Source organism: Rhinoderma darwinii, chromosome 7 (genome assembly GCF_050947455.1).
Source record: "Rhinoderma darwinii isolate aRhiDar2 chromosome 7, aRhiDar2.hap1, whole genome shotgun sequence".
NCBI classification, from domain to species: domain Eukaryota; kingdom Metazoa; phylum Chordata; class Amphibia; order Anura; family Rhinodermatidae; genus Rhinoderma; species Rhinoderma darwinii.
Window position 1 is genome coordinate 53,795,981 of NC_134693.1, and position 21,962 is coordinate 53,817,942.

Sequence of the window (21,962 nt, forward strand, 5' to 3'; positions counted from 1 at the left end):
TATTAAGATTAGAAACACATATGGACACTATAGAGATAGTAGACTAAAACACTCCACGATTAGAAACATACCGTAACCTTATAGTCCAAATCCTCTACAGAACGAAAGAAGTCCAGGCTCTTAGCAGCTTTGAGGCGGCCTCCACCAGTTTCGGAACTGTGGGTACTCAATGAGTCTAAGATCTCTCCAAGAAGATCCATCTCTCCTCCCGGGCGGGAGGACAGACTCACATCATCGTATGAAGCATCGCTGTCATACAGATATCCAGACGCCTCTTCACTGTCCTCTGATGACAACCTGTACAGGGGAGATGGAGGCATGGACAGTGTTCAACGTGGTGATAGTTATGCATGACTCACAAATAAAAACGTGCAGAGCATTCTGGAGAATGACAGGTAATTTTTTTGGAATGAATATTAAGTAAGGAAGGTAGAAAGGTACACTTCTTTATCATCAATAATGGCAGCACAGGAATAAGTGTAAAACATATAAAGTGTCTATAAGAAAACCTTACAATAGGCAAGAGCTACATACAGAAAATGAAAATATTTTTCCTGAGTTTTGAATTATAGGGGATTCAAAACCATTAATGTTAGTGTAGCGGAAAACACATGCGGTGGACCTGCTAAGGTGAGAGTATTCCTGAATAGATCCATAAGCAGGAATTTGCCTGATCGTCTGGCTGTTGAGCTCCTCAGTGGCACGTCCATGGATTCTTTGCTACATGCATGTATACATATTAACACTTGAGTGCAGGAGAGCAGACGCAGAAGACCTCAAGTACAAGACTATCAGGTCAGTTTTTCCAGGATTCTGAGTTTATAGTACTCATAGTACAGAATAAAAAGGGTATTAGGATATGGCCAGAAAAGCCTTAAAGGGGCCTATCACACTAAGACAATACCTTCCCATATGGCCTGTTAGCCAGGATGCCCCTCTATGAGCCAGCGCAGAGAGTCACTAATTATCAGCCGCTCCTGCTGTGACACACACACGGTCCATCCACGTAGTATTATATGAATATATTTCCCCGCAGCGGTCAGCCGAGCTGGCTTTATTTTAACCCTTTTAATAAACATTTCCACAAATTAATATAAAAAAAAGTACATGGAAATGTAACTCCTCAGGTATACTTTGTGTAAAGTCGTTCAAGTCTTTTATTCAGTTGTTTTAAAATGGTCTTATGACAGAAATTTTGTGCCAAAAGTGGATTCTAAAAGTTTTCCTGCTTTTCCCTGATATGATCCATTGGAAGCCAATAAAAAAAAAAACTCTATGCAACCAAGCTCCAAAGAATGCAACAATGTTTTTTTGTAAACTTTTGGAGCAGTTTGGAAAATGTTCCTTCCATGGTTAAGATAACTTGCTCCTCTTGCATTGTGGTTATACAGTGTTACTCACTTGCTGGCACTGTCAGAATCCTCTAACCCAGAATTATGGTTCGCTGTGCTGAGCAGCTGCCGATTCATTCGTGACTGGAGGAAAAAGAAAAGATGATTACTTAAAATGTTCACTTGAGACTACTATCCGGCTATATTACCAATTTCTTAGTGGACAGAAAATAATTTTATAAAGTTGAAATCACATGTCATAAGGTTCAGAAGACTAGATCATTGTAATGTACAAGAAAAATAAAATTCACATGTCTTATACCTTTTGGCCACAAGATGGCAGTAAATCATCTATTTTGAAATTACGAGGGAGGATTCATACATTCCCCACTACGGTCAATGCTCACAAGCTGCATCTCCAACATGGCGTGATTGTAATACGCTATCGCATGCTCTAAATCCAGGATTAACTGTATGAACGCGGCAGCGATAACATCCGCAAAACCATTCATTAAGTGAAAAGCAGCATATTTCACCTTAATCACAATGGGCGGATTAAAAACCATGTAGCATTAGGGATTTATTAAACATTCGCAGAGAAGATTTAAAATAGATTGTCATTACTTAACCCATTCAGACAATAAATAATCATTTAAATAGGAATTTATTAGCTTTCCAAAAGTGTTATGTTAACAATTCCTAAAGTCGCAGTACATGCCTCCGTCTACACAGCAGATCAGATATTTAGGTGAGCAAAGTTGAATAAAGTTTAAGAAATAATACGATTTTAATTTGTTTGCATGCAAACAATTTGCTGGCAATGTCGTATAATGTAGCACGGAGGGGGTTACTTTCCATAATGCATGTTCCCCTGTGGCTGTTGCAGAGCTACAGAATTGATACTAGTTTTTTTTTTCAGATCTAATTGGGGATTTTTTTGAGCAGAATGTTGACATTTTCACAAGCGCTGCCAGGCTAACGAGGAAGTCACCATTGCTAATTAGGGAAGCACGGAGGAGCGGAGAGCAGATTATGGGGAATAGTGTCAGTATGACAGAAAACAACTTCAAACCAGCCCTGTACAGTCTTGGTGGGAATGGCGATTCAGGAAGAGATCAGATATAGATGAGATTCTGACTGCTGGCGCTCCACCTTTACTGCCATCCAAGGCCTAATGAACATCCACTTTATCTTTTTGTGACTCCAGCTCCATTGATGCACAGTTAGAATACATGTCCAGCAATGGCATAAAAAACTAGGGAATCCTGACATCTATTCTTGCTCAATAACTAGGATGTGCGCTAAACAAATGGCAATTAAAACATTTCGGCATTTTGGAAATTTGGTCTCAGGAAGGATTCATTTCTTTTACATTAATATTGCTTGTTCTTGCTAGGATATAAAATCAATGTTGGATTGGTGGGGGTCCGACCGGATCCTGGCAGCTCTGCGCAACTTTTTTACAGGCTAACCATGTGGCCTCTAAAAGTAGCTGAATGCAGCCGACATGTATGGCACTTTCCAAGCGCTGCTGCCACTTTGTTCTAGTGACCGTCAGAGCGTCCTGGATCACTATAATTTGTCAGTCCGAACCAACCCGGAAATTATTTTTAGCACATCTATAGCTGGCTATATTTAAGTGATTATCCACCTTTTAAGACCGTTTTTTTTAGGTCCACCATTCATTTAATATTATATCTATTTTGATACAGGGCTCCAAATCCGATGCATAGCCATAGAGTTAGATGATACAATTCTGTATGTCTGCAACCTCCACTAGGGGGAGCTTAGGACTAAAAAAATCATGAAACAATCTCAGTAAGGGCTGTATATACTATTTAAAGTCCACCATGGGTGTCCTAGGACGCAGATACAGTTGAATTGTATGGTGTACTATGGTATTACGTTGTAAGGGCAGCAGGGGGCACTATTACTGTTTAGGAGAAGTGAGGGGGCACGGTTGCTTTGTAGGGGCAGTAAGAGAACATTATTACTGTTAAGGGATACTAAGGGGGCACCATTACTGTGTTTATGCCACTAAGGGGCCACTATTACTGTGTGGGACACAAAGGCTGTCACATTAATGTACCACTATTACCATCTGGGGCACTAACTGTTTTGCTTTATTATTTTTGGTATAACTATAGTTATGACACCATTATTTCTGAAGTACTGTATTAACTAAACTACATAGCAAATAATGTGGGCAACAGCGGGCATAGTAATGGGGGAAGCAGCAGGGTGGTACTGTTAAAGGGGCGGCAGGATGGGGGGGTTTGCGTAGAAAGTGGGGATTAGGTGGGAAGGATGCTGGAAAAGCGAAGATGTCTGGGCAGCAAACTCTGCAGAAACAACTCATGCTTGGATGAAGACGTAATGGCGGTCTTGGCTATACATATAGTTTTCAATTTTTTGGGGGGTGGGGACATATGCCTTGCGAGTTGTGTCCCTGATATTTTAAGACCCTTGTAACACTAGGTCATACGCTGAACAATCAGATTGGAGAATACTTGCGCATTCCTGAGGTGAATAAACAGATCACACAATCTGTTTTTATAGTAATATAGTTTTATTTGCTAATAACCTGATCAAAACTATTTGTAACCAGCATTTTCGTAACTTTATTTTTTGCATGAATGTGCAATACCTCACCACAGTCCCTATTTGCACAATTAAACTGACAAAAATGGTGTAAATCAAACAGCTCTGCTGCTTACTGACTCTTTATAGCCCTGGCACATTATTATCACAGTGACCGTATAGTAACAATATCCTGACAAAGCCTCCCAATAGCCAAATCAATGTTATCCAAGCCCAGTCATTTGACTAGTGTGTTAAAATATACAACCTACCCGTTGTAAAGTAAATGGTGTCTAAATTTTCAAGTACACAAATACACACTTCTGAACTACGCGAATTTAAATGTGGTGGATCGGTGGAATGACACAGATTTAGAGGCCTTGTTACCCAGTGACTGTCCTACATGTCTATTATATGACAATCCTCACCTGTGAGAGTTTCCGCTTCTCAGAGTTTAGTCGTTTTGTGTTGTTTAAAGGGAAGGTATTGGAGTTCATGGACTCCAAACTATCCACATAATTTTCATACTCAATTTCCTGTAACAGAACCACCAAAGATGTATAAAGCATGCAAAACACATGCAGTTAGTAACAATCAAAGTACAAAAATACTTAAAGGGCTTTTCCGAGTTTATGAAAAAAAAAAAATACAGAAAAGTACCTGTGTGTGTCTGAATGCTATCCAGGTGACGCCGCCATAGCTAAGAATTAATTTTTCATGATCTTACCCAGTTATATACAGCATCTCTGTCTTGATGATGCTAGGGCTTGCTGTGGGCAGGATTACTATATAGAGGACTATAGTTCCCATGATTCCCCTCTCCTCTTTCAGACATTGCCTATATTTATGGTTGCCTACATGCCCCTCTATTAAGGTAGTGCTGTAATTACCCACTGCATGCTACTGACATACCGTTCTGCACTATCTGCTTCCCAGTATGTGAAACACAATCCCACCAGAGACAGACTGGGAGGGGGAGAACAGGGAGCAGTTAAGCCATTTGCACACCATTTTGAAAGATCAGAAAACCCCTTTAACAGGGCCAAAAATGTTTTTGCTATCTGACAATGGTACTCATTTATGGAAACGATTACAGAGAAAAATAAATGTATTGGACATAGGAGCCAGTCAGATTACAACTTTCTTTTATGTAGCTCAGACTGAAAATTCAATGCTGCTATCTGCTTGGTTACTATCAGCAAATCCTACTGTTTATGCTAGTACTAGTTTTTAAGGATCTTTTCCATTGTGTTCCATTTTGCATTGACACTGAAAAATGTAAGGGAAAGTTTTTGGATGCAATAATGATTTAATTATATATATACTGTGCCCAATGTGAATGTTTGATCCAAACTTTTAATTTAAGCTGACAAACCGGTTCTCAGTTGACGACTGCCGCTGAGGCAAGACAAGGTGGATATTTTCTGTCTGGTATTTTGTTTCCCCCTAAGATGAGTGGGACCAAAAGGTGTCTGGTGGGCGCTTTTCCCCTACCTTATTTTAATAACATGCGTATTCATCACATAATAGGAGAATCAAGGCTGACGTTTCAGTTAGTAGGGGCTTAGACGATTTAAGATACTAGTTTATTTGTACATCATACAAATATAATCTCTTAAGCTTCCAGATGCAGTTGTGCAAAGACATCCTGTAATTTAATTTTAATTTCTCAGTTTTATTTTTATAATTTTTTTTAGGTTTTTTTTTTGTTCATTTTTTTTTTGTTCCACAAGGTGGAAAATATTAAAAATTAAATGATAATTTGACATGTTTTCCTACATTGGCCACACGGAGGGAATTACAGCAAGGTGAATCAGGCAAAGCAACCTGGCTCACAGCTGCTGTAAATGTGGGAGGGAGACTTACCCCCCCCCCCCCTATTTTTGTCTACAAGCAACAAGGATCCATTTTTTAAGTGATTCTACAATAGTAGGACATGCTAATCACAGCAGCTATAGGACAAACCATAAGGCTAAAGCTACATACACACGACAGTGAGAAACAGTCGTGTGACAGCCATTTTTTTTAAGGATCGTCACACGGCCGTTTTCATAACAATGAAGTTCTATGGGTGTATTGTATTCACAGCCAGGCGTCTCTCATAGAACTCAATTGATCAGTTTTTACCGGCTGTTTTTCAGGAATCAATCCTTGTAACGGCCGGTAAAAACTGATGCTGGCCAAGGACTCCCTAGACACTGCTCTAATTTGACCGATGAGCCAGAGGAAGCCCCTGACATTACTGTCCATATAAGGACAGTTATGTCGAGCTTTCAACAATGGAGTCCCTGGCCAGAGCATCGCCAGATCTCTGGCTTGGGACTCCTGTCTTGGGAAAGCCCTTGACGTCACTGTCCATATATGGACAGTGGCGTCAGGGGCTCCCTCTGACCTCCTGTAGATAGCACCCCCCATGTAGATAGTACCCCCCCCCCTGGAGATAGCACCATCCCCCCAGTAGATAGCACACACCCCCATAGATGGCACCCCCCTCTGTGTATAGCGCCACTATAGCTCCCTGTAGGAGCGGAATCCCCAGCGGCCAGACCCCGCTCTGACCAGGGGTTCTGCTCCTGGAGAAGCCCCCGGAGTCACTATCCATATATGGACAGTGACAACAAGGGGTTACTCTTGGAGCGAAATTACCGGCCAGAGCACTGCCAACGCTCTGGCCAGAGACTTTCCTCCTGAAGAAGCCACTGGCGTCACCATCCATATATGGACAGCGATGTCAGGGACTGGGGCTACTCCTGGAGCGGAATCCCTGGCCAGAGCACTGCCGACGCTCTAGCAGGGGATTCCGCTTAGAGGAAGCCCCAGACGTCAATGTCCACATATGGACAGAAACATTAGGGGCTCCGTCTATGAGCAGACTCCCCGGAGAGAGGGATTGCGCTCCTACAAGGAGCTACAGTGGTGCTATCTACAGGGGAGGGGGTGGTGCTATCAAGAGGGGGGGTGGTGCTATCTAAAGGAGGGTTCTATCTACAAAGTGGGGTGCTATCTACAGAGGGGTATGGCACTATCTACATGGGCACTGTGGAAATATACTATCTACAATGGGCACTGTGGCACTATGTGGGCACTGCCATTTTATATGTGGGCACTATGTCTCATTATATGTGGTCACTGTGGTACTATGTGGGCACTGTGGCACTATCTATAGTGGCCACTGGCACTTTATATGTAGACATTATGTCACTTTATATGTGGGCACTGTGGTACTATGTGCGCACTGGCCCTATGTTGGCATTATCTACAGTGGGCACTGTGGCGCTATCTATAGGGACACTACGGCACTATCTACATGGCCACTGTGGTGCTTTCAGGGGGTTGGGCAAAAAAAACCCTGACAAATGAAATCCATCCTTTTTTTTTCACTGTTGTGTGAATGTACGTAGTCGAAGAATGATGAAAGTCAAGAGGCAGACCCTGTGGTGAATGACTTTTCAGTTGACAAGTTTACACGGCGTGTATTTGACGCATTTTACGCGACAAAAAGACATAAAAAAATGCTTGATTACATAGGCCTTTTTTACGCAAGCATTTCTAAAAAAAACAACATGTTGCGTAAAAAAGCCTTCAGTCAATTCTATGGCATGTAAAAGGTGTCAAACGTCTCCGTAGTCAATGGGAGTACTAATTACACGCCAAAAAACAAACACACAAAGCGCGCACAAAATGCTTTACAAAACACGAAAATTGTGTAAAAAAATGCTTGATTAAGCTTCCCATTTGGATAAATGGGAAAGGGTACCGTTAGTATATACAACGCAATTATTATGCGAGTGTTTTAAAGAAACGCGCTGCTTAAAAAAAGAAGCATCGGTTAAATTCTTTGTTGCATAAAACACGCCAAATGTTCCTATAATCAGTGGGAGTCTTAATTACACGCAGAAAGAAACGATAGTGTATTTGACACATTTACACATTGTTGTTTTTTAGCGCCATGTGAACATGCCCTAAGGGAATTATTTTTCATTGACCTCTAGTTTCTATTGCGGCACAGGGGAGTTGACAGAAGACTGCTGTAGGTGAGTATAAGATTTGTTATTTTTCATGCTACTAACTTTTATTTTTTGTTTTACAGGTTCCGGTGGACCTATTGGACTACGTCGTAGATTCGGTGGACTACTGCGATGATCAACGCTTTTTAAATAAAATGGTTAACGAGGGTTGGGTGGGGGAGTTTTTATTTCAATATAAAATGTTATCTTATGCCTCTGTTGTTTTAATACTTTATTATCGCCCTAGTAATGGCAGTTGTCTGTTTAATTACGTCCATTATTAAGGCGGGGCTTTGTGTTTGCCAATTAAAAGGTTAGCAATAACCCCCCAGTATCACCGCCACCAGGGGTACCGAGAAGAGTGGGGTACAATCCAGTACCCGACCATTTCCTTTAAATTCCTCTCCCACCCAACTCCCTTCCTTGAATATGTTCTCAGGAAAAAAAACATCCAGTTTGCTCATAGCAACCAATCAGAGCCCACAGTTCAATTTTCCAGTGCAGTAAAAAAATAATAATTCAAATGCTTGTTATGGGAAATAAGGCCACTTTTCCCATCAGACAGTAAATGAGGCAAAAAGAATTAGAAAAGCGTGACTTTATTATCCCTATTCAACGGGCTGTCCAGTCAAATAAATCATAATCCACTTATTTTGTAGAGCACATTCACTGGGGGAGATCAAAACTGATGTTGAGGACAAGTGGAGTAGCTGTTGATGGCAATTCGGTTGCTGCCTTTATTTTCTAAAGGGCATCTGGAATCTTATTGGTTGCTATGGTTTTGATAAATCTCACCCACAGAGTCCACAGGGCCTAAAACATGCAAAGTGAGGGGAAAACATATAACAAAAAGGAGGCATAAAGACATGTTAATTTTAAATAAACAGCATGCTATCATGCATCCGGTGTCCAATACTATTTTATCTGTCATATTCCAAATACACAAAGTCATTTTGTTTTTAAAGTTCTCTCCAAGAAAAAAACAAAACATGAAAAGTGACGTCATCAATGATGTAACACGGAGGGACTTCCTGTTTGTAGTCCTACTGACGGAATGATTAATTGACACAGGCTGACAACAGAACACATTGTATTGCGTAATAGATAGAAAGAACATGATATACTATAGGCTAGATATACTTTGGGAAGAGTTGCATTATGAGTTCATTATTGGGGCCTGAACTGCAGTGAGCTACGAATCTGTCTAGTTCCATAACCTCCAGAGTAAAAATCCATTACTGACTGTCTTGTGTTAAAATGTTCCAATAATGGGGGGGTTTAAATGTGGAATTTGAAAGGTTCAGTTTTACATTTAAAAAAAAATTGCATTATAAAACTTCACGAAACATGAAAAATCAGGGATATAATAATAATATATTTTTCTGCTGAAGAATATTCTACGATCAGATTATCAAATAGGAAAAAAAACAACAATGTAACACTAGTAAGTAAAAGAGCAGCAAATACTTTTGGGTGATTTGGGTCTTTAGTAACGGTTACCTTATTTTTCAGCTTGCTCTTCACTTCCTTGATGCCTTGTTTGGCCTGCAGTGAAATATATAAATTAATAAAGCGATTTTTGCCAGGACTTCATAATGAATATATTTTTGTTCTCTTTTAATAAAAATAATTAGGCGGCATGTTCCTACATTTGGCAAGAGCCTATAGCTAATGACTAAGGCACAATGCTCCAGTTTTGGATAGCAGGTATAGAACTCAATTATTCTTTTCTAAGAATATACAACAGCTAAATCCAGAAGAAATATGATACATATAACCTTATTGTGAGTTTTTTTGGTATACTTACATACATATAGGCATTTTTCATGGCTGGGCTGGCTTTAACCACTGCGGTATTAATTAGTGCGCCACCTTTCTGCAAGTAAGAGGAATGTTAGCAAGCAGAATATGGATTATCCAGGCCTGGTTTGGGATACGTGTTGGAAAATGTTAAAAATATAAAGCTACGGATGGCTCAAGGGGGTGGTACAGAAAGTAGAACAGTAAAATGTAGCAGACCATCACATTACCGGAATGTCCACCCTTGAATTACATTTTTGTGTTTTACTCTAAATAGGTTTAGAATTCGGTGCTGATCAATTTCTTAACCCCTTAGTGAACAGCCTATTTTAGGCCCTAATGACCAATCTATTTTTTTTTTTTTCTCGTTTTTCTATAGTCGCATTCAAAGAGCTATAACTTTTTTATTTTTCCGCAGTATGAGGACTTGTTTTTTTCGGAAGTAGTTGTACTTTTTAATGGCACCATTTCGGGGTACATATTTTTTGATTAACTTTTATTAACTTTTTTTTCGGGGGAATAGAAAAAAACCCTGAAATTCCGCCATTGTTCTATGCATTTTAAATTCACACCGTTCACTGTGCGGCGTAAATAACACATTACCTTTATTCTATGGGTCGGTATGATTAAGATGATACTGTATATGTAGAGGTTTTTTTATGTTTTATGACTTTTGCACAATAAAAACACTTTTGAACTAAAATTATTTGTTTTTGCATTGTCGCTGTGATGTAGTGATATGAGGGCTTGTTTTTTGCGGGACAAGACGTAGCTTTGAGTGGCACTGTTTTGGGGTACATGAGACTTATCGATTAACTTTTATTATGACTTATTTGGGGGCAATGGAAAAAAATAGCAATTTCGCCATTGTTTTTTGCATTTTTTTTTACGGTGTTTACCTTGCGGTTTAAATTACATATTAAATTTATTGTTTGGGTCATTACGGTCGTGGCGATACCATATATGTGTATTTTTATTTATTTTTTTACACTTTTTATTAAATAAAACTACTTTTTATGGAAAAAATTGATTTATTTTTTTACTGTAATTTTTATGAATCCTTTTTATTTCACATTTATTACTTATTTTATTAGTCCCACTAGGGGACTTTACTATGCGATCTTTAGATCGCTGCTATAATGCTTTGGTATACTTAGTATACCAGAGCATTATTGCCTGTCAGTGCAAATTTGACAGGCAATCTATTAGACTGGGCCGCCGTGAAAAGGCGGTGGCCTAGCCTAAGGCCCCTTAGTGATCACCGTGAAAAGGCGTATTGGTGGTCACTAAGGGGTTAATATATATTTACAAGAGTTGGGTTTTGCTTATCTGATACAAAGCACCAAATCCCTCACGCAGATATATGTTTAAAGCACAAGATTCTGGCTTGTAGTAGGAGTGTAGGAGCTTTCTGCATACTATTTTTAATTGAACTCAATAATAAGACAATATGCAACTCAACTACATATAAGACCTTCATAGAATGGTATTATTTCAGATCTGCCATTATCCAGATTTCCACTCAAGGACAGGATAAGTTCAGTTGGTACCCAAGGCGGTGGTTTCAGAAAGTGCTCCCTCCTCCCCGATCCTTGAAGTACAGCATGATAGTTGTTGGATGACCGATCGTAAGTCGATTGTTTCAGAAAATGCCCCGCCCCTCCCGATCCTTGAGGTTCAACATGATAGTTTTTGGTAATACAAGCATACATTTAATTGTCCCCTATTGCACCTTTCCCCACCAATCCCTAGCATTGTTATTTATAAAATAGTTTTTTTTTCTTAAATCCATAAATTGTGCCCACTCTAAATGGTGCCCTAGGCTACCACCTACTCTGCCTATCCCTTGTCTCCGCTTGAGAAACATGGCATGAGAACAAATGATAACAAGACAACGGTGACCCTGTTCTTTACCTTCATTGTGTGCACCCACTGTTGGTATGACCGAGTATTTCCTAAAACACATAAAAATAGTTAGAGATCCTAATACTTATTTCTTGTAAGCCCAACAAAAGTCATTAGAAATAAAAATGAAATACCGCCACAGAATCCACCTGAAGTTATCTCCTCTTCAAATATGTCGGAGAATCCACGTCCTGCATTCAGTTTCTCCAGTCGACCGTCAATAAACTGATTAGAAAGACAAGCAAATTACATAACTGTGGTATCATTCGTATCAAGACAATAATGGAGAGAATCATTTTTGAGTTCTTCTTAGTAGAGCTCTCACTTTATCCAGGCACGCAGCTAGCAATAGTGGAGATATGACCGAGTTTGTTACAGTTCATGGACAGAGCACGGAGAGATAGAAGGATTGTCTTTGTACAGAGTGGTAAAATCCTGATATCTTGCTGGGTGAATCCCATTGTCCCATAAATCAAAGAAGAATGAGCACTATCTGGAAAGATTTATGTGCCGGCTTTGAATACTTGTTCAGAGGGATTAAAAATAAGGAGGATCTTTCATAAAATAATAAAAACAATAATTATTCACTGTCATCATCATTTATAGTGTATCTGCCATGTCCCCTGTATGTGCAAAATACCAGGAACATTTTAGAATACGTATGCTGTTCCCATTATTTATGACACAAGGTTCATACAAACTTGTTTTTGAGGATCCCAGTTTCTTCACCAGGCCATAAACTGTTTTGAATATTTAAAGCCCATCTCTGCCTAAATATAAAAATGTAACATTTCTTCATATATGTTCATTTTCTCTTAAACTGCCCATATTCATCAGAGAAAAGTCATTGTCAATATTTTGACGTGTTCGGCAAATGATCTAATGTGTATTGGGGCCTCCCAACTACTGGACGGCAGATATAAGGAGAATAAAAAGGAGTAGGCTGTTGGATTTAAACAAGGGAGATACAAGATTAAACCCCTGTCCTCATTGAAATAAACATGCATGCTGGGCCGAGCATGTATATTTATGGTGGAGTCAGGTATGGCAGTCTTTGCCTGCACATTATGAGTAGATTAGCAGTACATTTTCCGGCCGGAGCTGCTCTTCCTAATGTAACTGCGGACAGGAAGTTAAAACCATAGACAGCCATACTTGGTTTATTGTAATTTCAACTTTTTGATTCCTTATTAATCATTATTTCTAACTTCAGTGCCTAGAACTGTTTGGGCTCATTGCTCAGATATTCTGGGATTAAATCCAGATGCAAATGCAGAAAGTGTATCTTCAGAGACATAGGCATTCCTATTGCAATAAGCCACAATGAGTGTGTCTGTAAATTCAACATTATTTTGGCACTTCTAATACATTCATTAGTAATGTTTCTCAGAAATATGTGAATGCATCGTGGTCTAGACCCATGCCCATTGCAATTTTTTAAGCTTTAACTTTATGCAAAGCAATGACAAAAGAATGTCCCAGTGGCTGATGAAACATGTTCTTTGTACTCAAAATGTTTCTACGAAGCCCATGTCTTTACATTATAACGCTTACCTGTCACACAGAAAACAGCAGCGTTTCTGTATTCAGGGTGCGAGCAGGGTCGGACTGGCCCACCAGAGAACCAGAGGATCCTCCGGTAGGCCCAGACTCTAACCCAATAATGGGTACTAAAAGATCTAGCAGAAGAGCACCCCATTTGGGGATAACTTGGGAGCCAAGCACTTGCCACTAGGATCTATTTCTTATGGGTTATTCAGAAATAACCTTTTAGACCATATTGACGATCTGTCCTATCGTACAATGATAACAAGTGGATGTGCACATATTCTGTAGAGATGGTGAGTGGGCCCCCAGATTAATTTCCCCTGGTGGGTGCGACGCTGGGTGCGAATTATGGAAAATTGCTACAAACTGCTAAAAAGAGGTGGTTGACTTTGGACAGCCAATCTTAAGCAGAATAGTTTTTTAATAAAGCACCATGATGCACATATCTTCAATAAATTTTGACCAAATAATTGAACTGCACTCTATTTAACCAGCAGCTGAAAATTTTAGTTGGACCGGCCCCCCCAGAGCTTAGAATCCATCCTAATATGCCATTGCTTGCGTCCACATTATTTAATTAAGCTCTGTTTGACCTATATTTGATGTAGCAGTTAGCGCTGGGGTTTTCAATAGACTATAACTGGAAATACACATTACTGTGAACACTTAATACTCCTGTTATTGATCGCTTCGACACCATCCAGTTAAGCCCACACCAGATTACAACCGCACAACTTCCCTTCACAACAAATGGCTTATCAATGCGTTTTGTTTATGCCGCTGACCAATTCAGCCTATATTAGTATATCTACAGAAACAAGAGAAATGCAGCATCAATGATACTGAGCAGAAAATTGTCATACAGTAATACTATATATAATGACAAGTTTATGATGGAGACAAACATGTTGCATTTCACAATATAGCCTGGTGTTAGCGGTGTGCTATGATGACACATGTTTTTGTGTTTGACACTGCATATAGACGACAGACGACCAATTCTGTACCTGCTTAAAGAGCTGCAGGTTGACAGCTTTCTCTAAAAACTGCTTCATGGTGCTGGACCGATGGGCTACAAAGCTCTCTTCTGAAAATGTAACTGGTTCCCCCTAAAGAAATCATAGTAAAGAAATCAGGTAGATCTTAACTATGTCTTCATCGCTATTACACAGTCACATTACCTAGAAATAAACATACTAGACAACATGTAGAAGAATGAAGAGGTTTGTGTAAAAATAGCAACTGTTCCTGTATACAATGCAATGTACCATAAGGGCAATTTATGAAGACTTGCGTTTCATGCGCCAGTCTTTATGTAAAGAATATTTGTATTGCGCCAGAAAATCAAACCTACCCCAGCTATGAGCTGATCAAGATTTGCGGTATAATTTCTGACAGTTTTCTGGCGTTATTTATAGTTTATTTATTGGGCCGTGGTGGCCCGGTCCCTTCTTCTATGCACCGTCTACTATTTTTAAAGTTGTAAAGGCGGCGTAAAAATGTAAAAGTCACATGATTTTTGCGTAAACTACGACTTTTCTGCACCAGAAAACTGGCGTAGAGGGTTTTATAAATTGTCTTTTTGTAAGAATATGAACAAGCCCCATTCCTAGGTAGTCAGTGATGTTTTAAAGGATCTAGCAGTCACCTATCTTTTCTAACATTTTTTCCTGTAAATATGCAGTTAGCTTATCTGTTCTTTACTGGATCAGTATGTGAGAGAGAATAAATGTACCATTACATGAAAACCATGTCATTCGTTGTCATCCTGTTCACAAAAAAGCAGCCACGGCAAAGCGTCGTGACCCTTAGTTTATCCTCTTCTACCTCTGCATGGATTTCATGTACTGTGATATCTCTAAGCAAAAGCGCCAATTCACACTGCAAATGATAGGCTGCTGATGCATGAAATCAGTGTAGCAAGAAAACGGAGGGAAAACTCACAGGTTTACATCGGAGAGCGTCCCTGTATGAACCAAACAGTGCAGCCTGAGCTCGGAGGAACGCACGTGACACTCCATCTCCAGTGGCTGTCGACTGCTTCTTCAGCTTGCTTTTTAGGGTTGAGACCTGCAAGAAAAGGCCAAATGTAACAAAGTAGAAGAAAAGAAATATTGGCGTGTCAAGGGCGATATACGGTATTTCACACATGTAATGACAATGAGATAAATTATGAGGAGAAAATAACAGCATTGATATCAATCATGAAAAAGCCGGGTAAGTAAATAAATGAACATGAAATACAGAGTGTCGAAACACAGAAAACAGTATTACAATGGAAGATCGGAACGTAGCTTTAGAGACAAGAGAAAGAAAGGAAATGTCATAAGGACGGAAGAGGAGACAAAATGAATTAGCACCTGTGAAATTGACCCAGTGAGGGGTGACAACATCCAGTGGCGTTGGTCTTATCCCCACTGACTCAGCCCAAATCTCAGAGCCCCTTGCAAAAAATTTATATTACACCTGCTGAACTGTTAATGGAAATGAAGGTGGGGGCACCCCAATGTGAGAAAGCAATCACTCTCACTATCCTCTCCCTGGGTCTACCACATAAACATCTTTTATTATCTGTGCACCTATCATGTAACCTCGGGGTAAAACTTTGACCTTTCTCTACATCCTTCAGCCCACGAAGTAAACAGAGCATGACCTCTGCGGCACTGTGAGGGAGACCACCCCTGCTACATCAGAAATTTTGGTTGTATAAAATCTTGTGGCCATGTACGACTATATTCTTTTGCTTCTAAATGAATGTACGAGATGTTAAGGAGACATTCTGAAGTCAACCTGGCCTCTTCACGCACCTTCCACATGTTGCAGAGACTTTAGTGTGGGGGGGGGGGGGGGTGTGTAATATAATGGCGTAAAATAAAAAATTATTAAAATGTGAAACTTGTAAAAAGAGGTGCAGAGGTAAATTAGTCATTCTATATCTAACCAGATTAAGGATATCCTGTAAAAATATAGGAAGCTGCAGAAACTAAAGCAACATTGAGATTGGTGCTTTCACTGTGTATTGTGTGATACAATAAACTGTCATGTTTGGATTAGTATTGACTCTTAGTATACCTGCTAATTACACAGTACTGTAAAAATACAGCGACTTCATTTTAAAGGGAGTTAATCCAGTCGTGACAAACGATCCAAGTGTCAGTAGGACTCCCTCAACGATCATAATGGAGGAGTCAAATTAATTAGTGTGTAATCCTAGTAGGCTGCTAACAAGGGCAGAGAGAGGCTTTATAGAGCCAAATTAAAGAAAAGGACATCGCTGTGGGTGACGAGGGCACCGGCACGGGTGACATTCTGCATTCAGTCCTCCCACATGAGCACATCAAAGGAGAGATGATGCCCCACTGGGTGCAATTATCATATAGCTTGAAAGGGGGTATTTGGGTTATGCAGAATGTATTCAGCTAATCATATATAAATATATATATATCATAATGGTATGATGGATATGGCTTGTTCATCTAAGATAAGATATATAAAAATAAATAAAATCAATTATAGTATTATTAACTTGTTTATAAAGACTGAAAATATTATATATTATCGAAATGAGAAAATTATACAGTGTGAGTCTGGAGGATAGCTAGAATAAACACAATATATACTGCACTGTATATATACACAGTATATATACATACAAATGTGCTCAAATGAGCAGTTTGAAACCGACTGTGGGGTTTTTGGGTTGTTGTTTTTTGCTTCTTGCCTGCAGTTGAGTATTTCAAGCACTCACACCTACATTGCTCAAGACAAGGCTCCTGCAGAAACCAACTGTCCAGACTCAGCTGTTGTAAAACATCTATGAATGCAGAACTGTCAAAAAACATATCCTTGTATAATGGGGCATGACTTCACGAAATGGACTAGTGAGTGACAGCTCAGTTTCTCTAGAGATCCAGTTGCACCAGCCACTGGTACAAATGTCTGTGATGTACAACTGACCACATATTATTGTCAGAATGCCAGGACGGATATCTTGATGCTTTAGTTACTTAACCCTTTGCAGTAATTGAATGCTCAACATCAGAACTAAAGAAGAAACTAGACAAAACCAACATTTCTAATCTACATGTGAGGACTGAACAGTCACACATAGACTCTCTGTGATTCAGAATTTAGATATTTAGCATGATTTAGATATTTATTTCTAACTTTTTTTTTTTTGTAACCGGCTGTATTCCCTGGAGTAAGATACAAAACTCTATCAAGAAACTCAGTCCGGAAGCCACTGTTGGATCCTGTGTTTACCCCATAATGATGACATAACTGCATTGAGATTGTTTGGTAAGAATGCTATATTTATACAGCTCCTTGCCACATTTTCTGAAATAAACGATTTTCTTTGGGTCAATAGGAAATGTGGCAATGAACAATAGCAGGTAAAATCTGCCGCTGTTCTGTAGTATACAACACATTTTCCAACAGGTGTGTGCCATTTTGGGGAATACAGCTCATGCTCGACTGCTTGTTCAGCATGTGTACCATACAGCAGAATGCCAGGCTTCAGACACTGCCCCATTATGTTCTTGGGAAGATCAGGATGTCAATTTATCAGGATAATGTCACAAGGATGGATTTTGGCACTGTGTAAAAATGTCATTTTTGAAAATAACGCATCTTTAGTTGTCCGTGCGCCACAAACGGAAATCTGCATGAGCTACCATAGGTTTCTGCTATAATTTACACCGGTTTCTGGCATAAATTATAGTAAATGTGTCGGGCCACGGGTGGTTCGTCTGACTACACTCCGCCCAATTTTTACAAAAAAAAGTGTAGAGCGCAGCGTAAAATAAAAAAGTTGCAATTTTTGGGCACAAAACAGGCATGTGCCAAAATGTGCTCCTTTTTTCCACCAGAAAACGTGCAAATTGCCTAATAATTATGTTTAAGAATGTGCAAGGCTTCAGTTTTCTTAATACACTGTAGTATTCATTATATCTCATGTTTTTCTATGTTTACATGGCCTTTCCCCAATGGACTTCAAGACCACTTTCAGACGGCAATATTTTGGTCAGTATTTTGCATTTGGAAGCCAAAACCAGGCGTAGATTCAAAACACGAAGAAGTACAAATCTATCTTTCTATTATACTTTCTCTGCATTTAGGTTCCACTCCTAGTTTTTGGCTTAAACACACTGAAAAAATTACTACCGTGTAAGAGTGGCCTTACAGAGGAAAAATGCAGGTTACAGCATAGGATATACACAGATATGCCATAACTTACCGCCGGCTGTATAGTTCTTTTAGGATCCAATTTTGAATTAGTCTTAAAATATGGCCTCAATAGCAGCTGAATGCCCTACTTTATATACCTGCATAGGGGGTTGAAGACATTAATAGTACTTCAATTTCGTATTTTATTAGCGGTTCCTTTTATTTGTAACAGAACTCTGCACCTTTTCTCATTTTATTTCCAAAATTCTATGCTGATTAATTTCTTAATATAACTTTATAGCGGACTGGGCTTTTCTGTTAGAGAGCTCCAAATCCCATATATAGACAAATACTTAACATGCTGGCTGCCTGCAGCCACTAGTTTGACCTAAGGAGCAGGGCCGCCATCAGGGCAGTACGGCAGGTACTGCTGTCAGAGCCTGGGCCAAAGAGATGAAAAGAAGAGACCAGCCACCGCCTGCTGAATCGCCCTAATTGGCCCATATAATGGTATGATGGATATGGCTTGTTCATCTAATATAACATATGGGAGCTATTATGTTAGCTTAGATGAACAAGTCATATCCAACAGTTTGTCTTCACAGTCCTTTTTACAACTATTTCATGTACCATATACTAGCTATACCTATTTGGGGGTCATTGTTTTTGGGGAGTCCACCTTTCTGTATATATTGTTGTCTGCGTGTATTTGTCATGACATTTTTTATGCACTGTATCGCATATTTTTTAAAGGAAACTAATAAACATTGTTGTTTTATATTGGAAGAAAATGTACGTCCTGCATTATTCTTTCGAATTGTTTAGACATTTATGAACTGTTTTAGACACTTTTTGGGACAAATTTATCATAGAGCATGCATAACTTTGCTAAATTTGGCACATCGTCTGACGGCCTTGTCTAAGTTTACACTGTCTAATGCAGGGGCCTTAGACATGTGGCCCGCAGGCCGCATGTGGCCCCTGACGCTGTCATTTGTGGCCTGTGGGGCACCGCAGCTCCAAAGACATCCTCGGGTCAGCGGAGAGCAGGCCGAAGGAGGAGCGCCACACACACCCCCTGTAGAAAGTGCCGCACACACCATCCTGTAGAAAGTGCCCCCCCTGTAGATAGCGCCCCACACAGCCCCCTGTAGATAGCACCCCAAACACCCCACCGTCGACCGCATTACACCCAGAGCATTGCCGGCGCTCTGGCTTAAGATTCCGCTCCTAGAGGAGCCCCTGACGTCCCTGTCCCGTCAGGGACTCCTCCTGGACCGGAATCCCCAGCCAGAGCGTTGCCGACTCTCTGGCCGGTGATTCCGCTCCTTGAAGTGGCCCCTGATGTCACTGTCCACATATGGACATGTATTAACACTGAGAAAAAGGAGTCAGACACTATTAATATTGAAAAATTGAAAATGAAATTTTTATTATAATAATTAAACGATGAGGAAATATAAAAACTACGGAGGATCTAAAACAAGATCTGTATATGGACCACATGCATAACATTAGCACCACAGTGATGACAAGATAATAAAAATATGCATCCTCAGTGAAAATTGCGTATTATTCATTAATATAGGGTGGCATTAACATGACTAGATGTACATACAATTTTCAACAAGGTACATGCTGCATAGCTATATTAGCAGGTAAACATCCACCATGTAGATTCACAAAAGTAGATCGTCAGCATATAGGAAAGGTGTAGTCACAGACAAAAAGGATGTGACCTGAGACAGTGGTCAAGAGCAGCTAACCTAATGGACAAATACATATCAAGTGTCCAGAAGAGTTGAAAAATCTAGATAAAGTATAAAAAAAAACAAGGCATGCCTTACCCATAGATGTGGAGTGTAGTTAAGTGGCCCAGAAATGAGGCAGCGCCCCGTCTTGCATTTCGCAATATACAGCTTTTTCAAGGGGTGCAAATAATATGTTCATACCAGTTTAAGTAGTGGATAAAAGTGATCAGATGGTGTGCTTACGACGAATAGAGAGACTGGTCAACGGCGCATCCGCGCGATTTTACTAAGAGCGCGAGAATACCGCCACTAGTCATCAAGACACTACCGCGCATGCAGAGAGCACAAACTGACGACCGGTAAAGGAGCCCCGTACCTCACATCACCGCTCATGTGCAACCCCAGAAAAGAATGTATATCGTAAGTACATGAAGAAGATGATATGTGGAGTAAAAATAGTGAAGTATGCAAAGTCATAGATACAGCCAGATTTCAGTACACTCCTATTGGTCTGTGAAAACAAAATCTGTGTAGAAACAAAATGTTTTTTAGAAAAACATACAAAAAATTATAAAATAACAGAGTGAAAAATGCTCATCTGACTAAAATAAAAAAATAAAAATATATGGACAGTGACACCAGAGGCTCCTCCAGGGGAGGAATCCCCAGCCAGAGCATTGCCAACACTCTTACCGGGATTCCGCCCCTAGAGGTGGGCCCTGACGTTACTGTCCATATGTGGACAGTGACGTTAAGGGCTCCTCAAGGAGAGGAATCCCCAGCCACAGCGTCGGCAATGCTCTTGCCGAGGATTCCGGTCCAAGAGGAGCACCTGACAGGACAATAACGTCAGCGGTTCCTCCAGGAGAGGAATCCCTAGCCAGGGTGTTGGCAACGCTCTGGCCGGCATTCCGCTCCTAGTGGTGGCCCCTGACGTCATCTACGGACAGGGCATCTTGTGCTGTGTGATCTCTCTCACGAGATCACACAGCCTTGTCATTCTGCAGAGAGCGTGCGTGCGCATCCTCACGCATGAGCGCATGCTTGAGGGTGCGCATGCACGCTCTCTGCAGAACGACAAGACTGTAATCTCGTGAGAGATCACACAGCACAAGCCGCCCTGACACTATCCGCAGCTGATTGGACAGCGTCAGAGCGATAAGTTACATGCCACCATGCCATTTCGAAATAAAGAAACGCCCCATTGACAGTTCAGGGGTTAATTTACATATAGGGCACCAAATATAACGGCACCGATATCTAAATAACGAAAGAGGATAGACATTTTAAAGTGAGACAAGGTTTGTGCAGCAGTGCCTATTACAGGGTGCACTCAGCTGCACACGTATGGGCAGGTGAAAGGTTCTCTTTAAGACATTAATCAGCACAGAATTCTGAACCTATTCAGATTAAAAAAACGAAATGATATTCAAGGAATACTGCAACATTTCAGGTTATAGCCTTGTGAATACAGTTATTCTATGTTTTATTCTTCCCATTCTAATTCCATTCTGATAAGACGGATAGAAGAGGGACAAATATACACTATGCAAGCAGAGCTCTCATGTCCATTAGGGTATGTTCACACGGCTTATGTTCGGCCGTTTTTCGAGCCGTAAACGGCTGAAAAATCGGAAGCAGAACGCCTCCAAACATCTGCCCATTGATTTCAATGGGAAAAACTGTGTTCTGTTCCGTCGGGGCGTTTTTTTTATGCGGCAGTTTCCGGCGGGTGCATGTCACTTCGTGAGCCGTTTTTCATTGACTCTATAGAAAAACAGCTCCAAAAACGTCCGTCAAAAACGCGAGTTTTCAGACATTTTTTAGAAAGCGTGTGCACATACCCTTATACTACTGAAGATAGATGTCAG

General features: G+C 40.2%; 1 protein-coding gene across 5 annotated transcripts in view; it reads right to left on the reverse strand.

Moving 5' to 3' along the window:
- The window catches only part of DENND1B (DENN domain containing 1B), a 185,941-nt gene that overhangs the window by 12,013 nt on the left and 151,966 nt on the right, over positions 1–21,962 (reverse strand). For 4 of the 5 annotated variants that reach the window (XM_075833379.1, XM_075833382.1, XM_075833378.1 and 1 more), the window contains 9 exons: positions 15,116–15,241; positions 14,179–14,280; positions 11,758–11,848; positions 11,633–11,673; positions 9,726–9,794; positions 9,419–9,463; positions 4,340–4,447; positions 1,402–1,475; positions 72–297 (listed from right to left, as the gene is read on the reverse strand). In XM_075833379.1, the coding sequence (XP_075689494.1) occupies positions 72–297; positions 1,402–1,475; positions 4,340–4,447; positions 9,419–9,463; positions 9,726–9,794; positions 11,633–11,673; positions 11,758–11,848; positions 14,179–14,280; positions 15,116–15,241 (882 nt within the window). The remainder of the gene's footprint in view (positions 1–71; positions 298–1,401; positions 1,476–4,339; positions 4,448–9,418; positions 9,464–9,725; positions 9,795–11,632; positions 11,674–11,757; positions 11,849–14,178; positions 14,281–15,115; positions 15,242–21,962) is intronic. The other variant, XM_075833380.1, reaches the window with a different exon arrangement.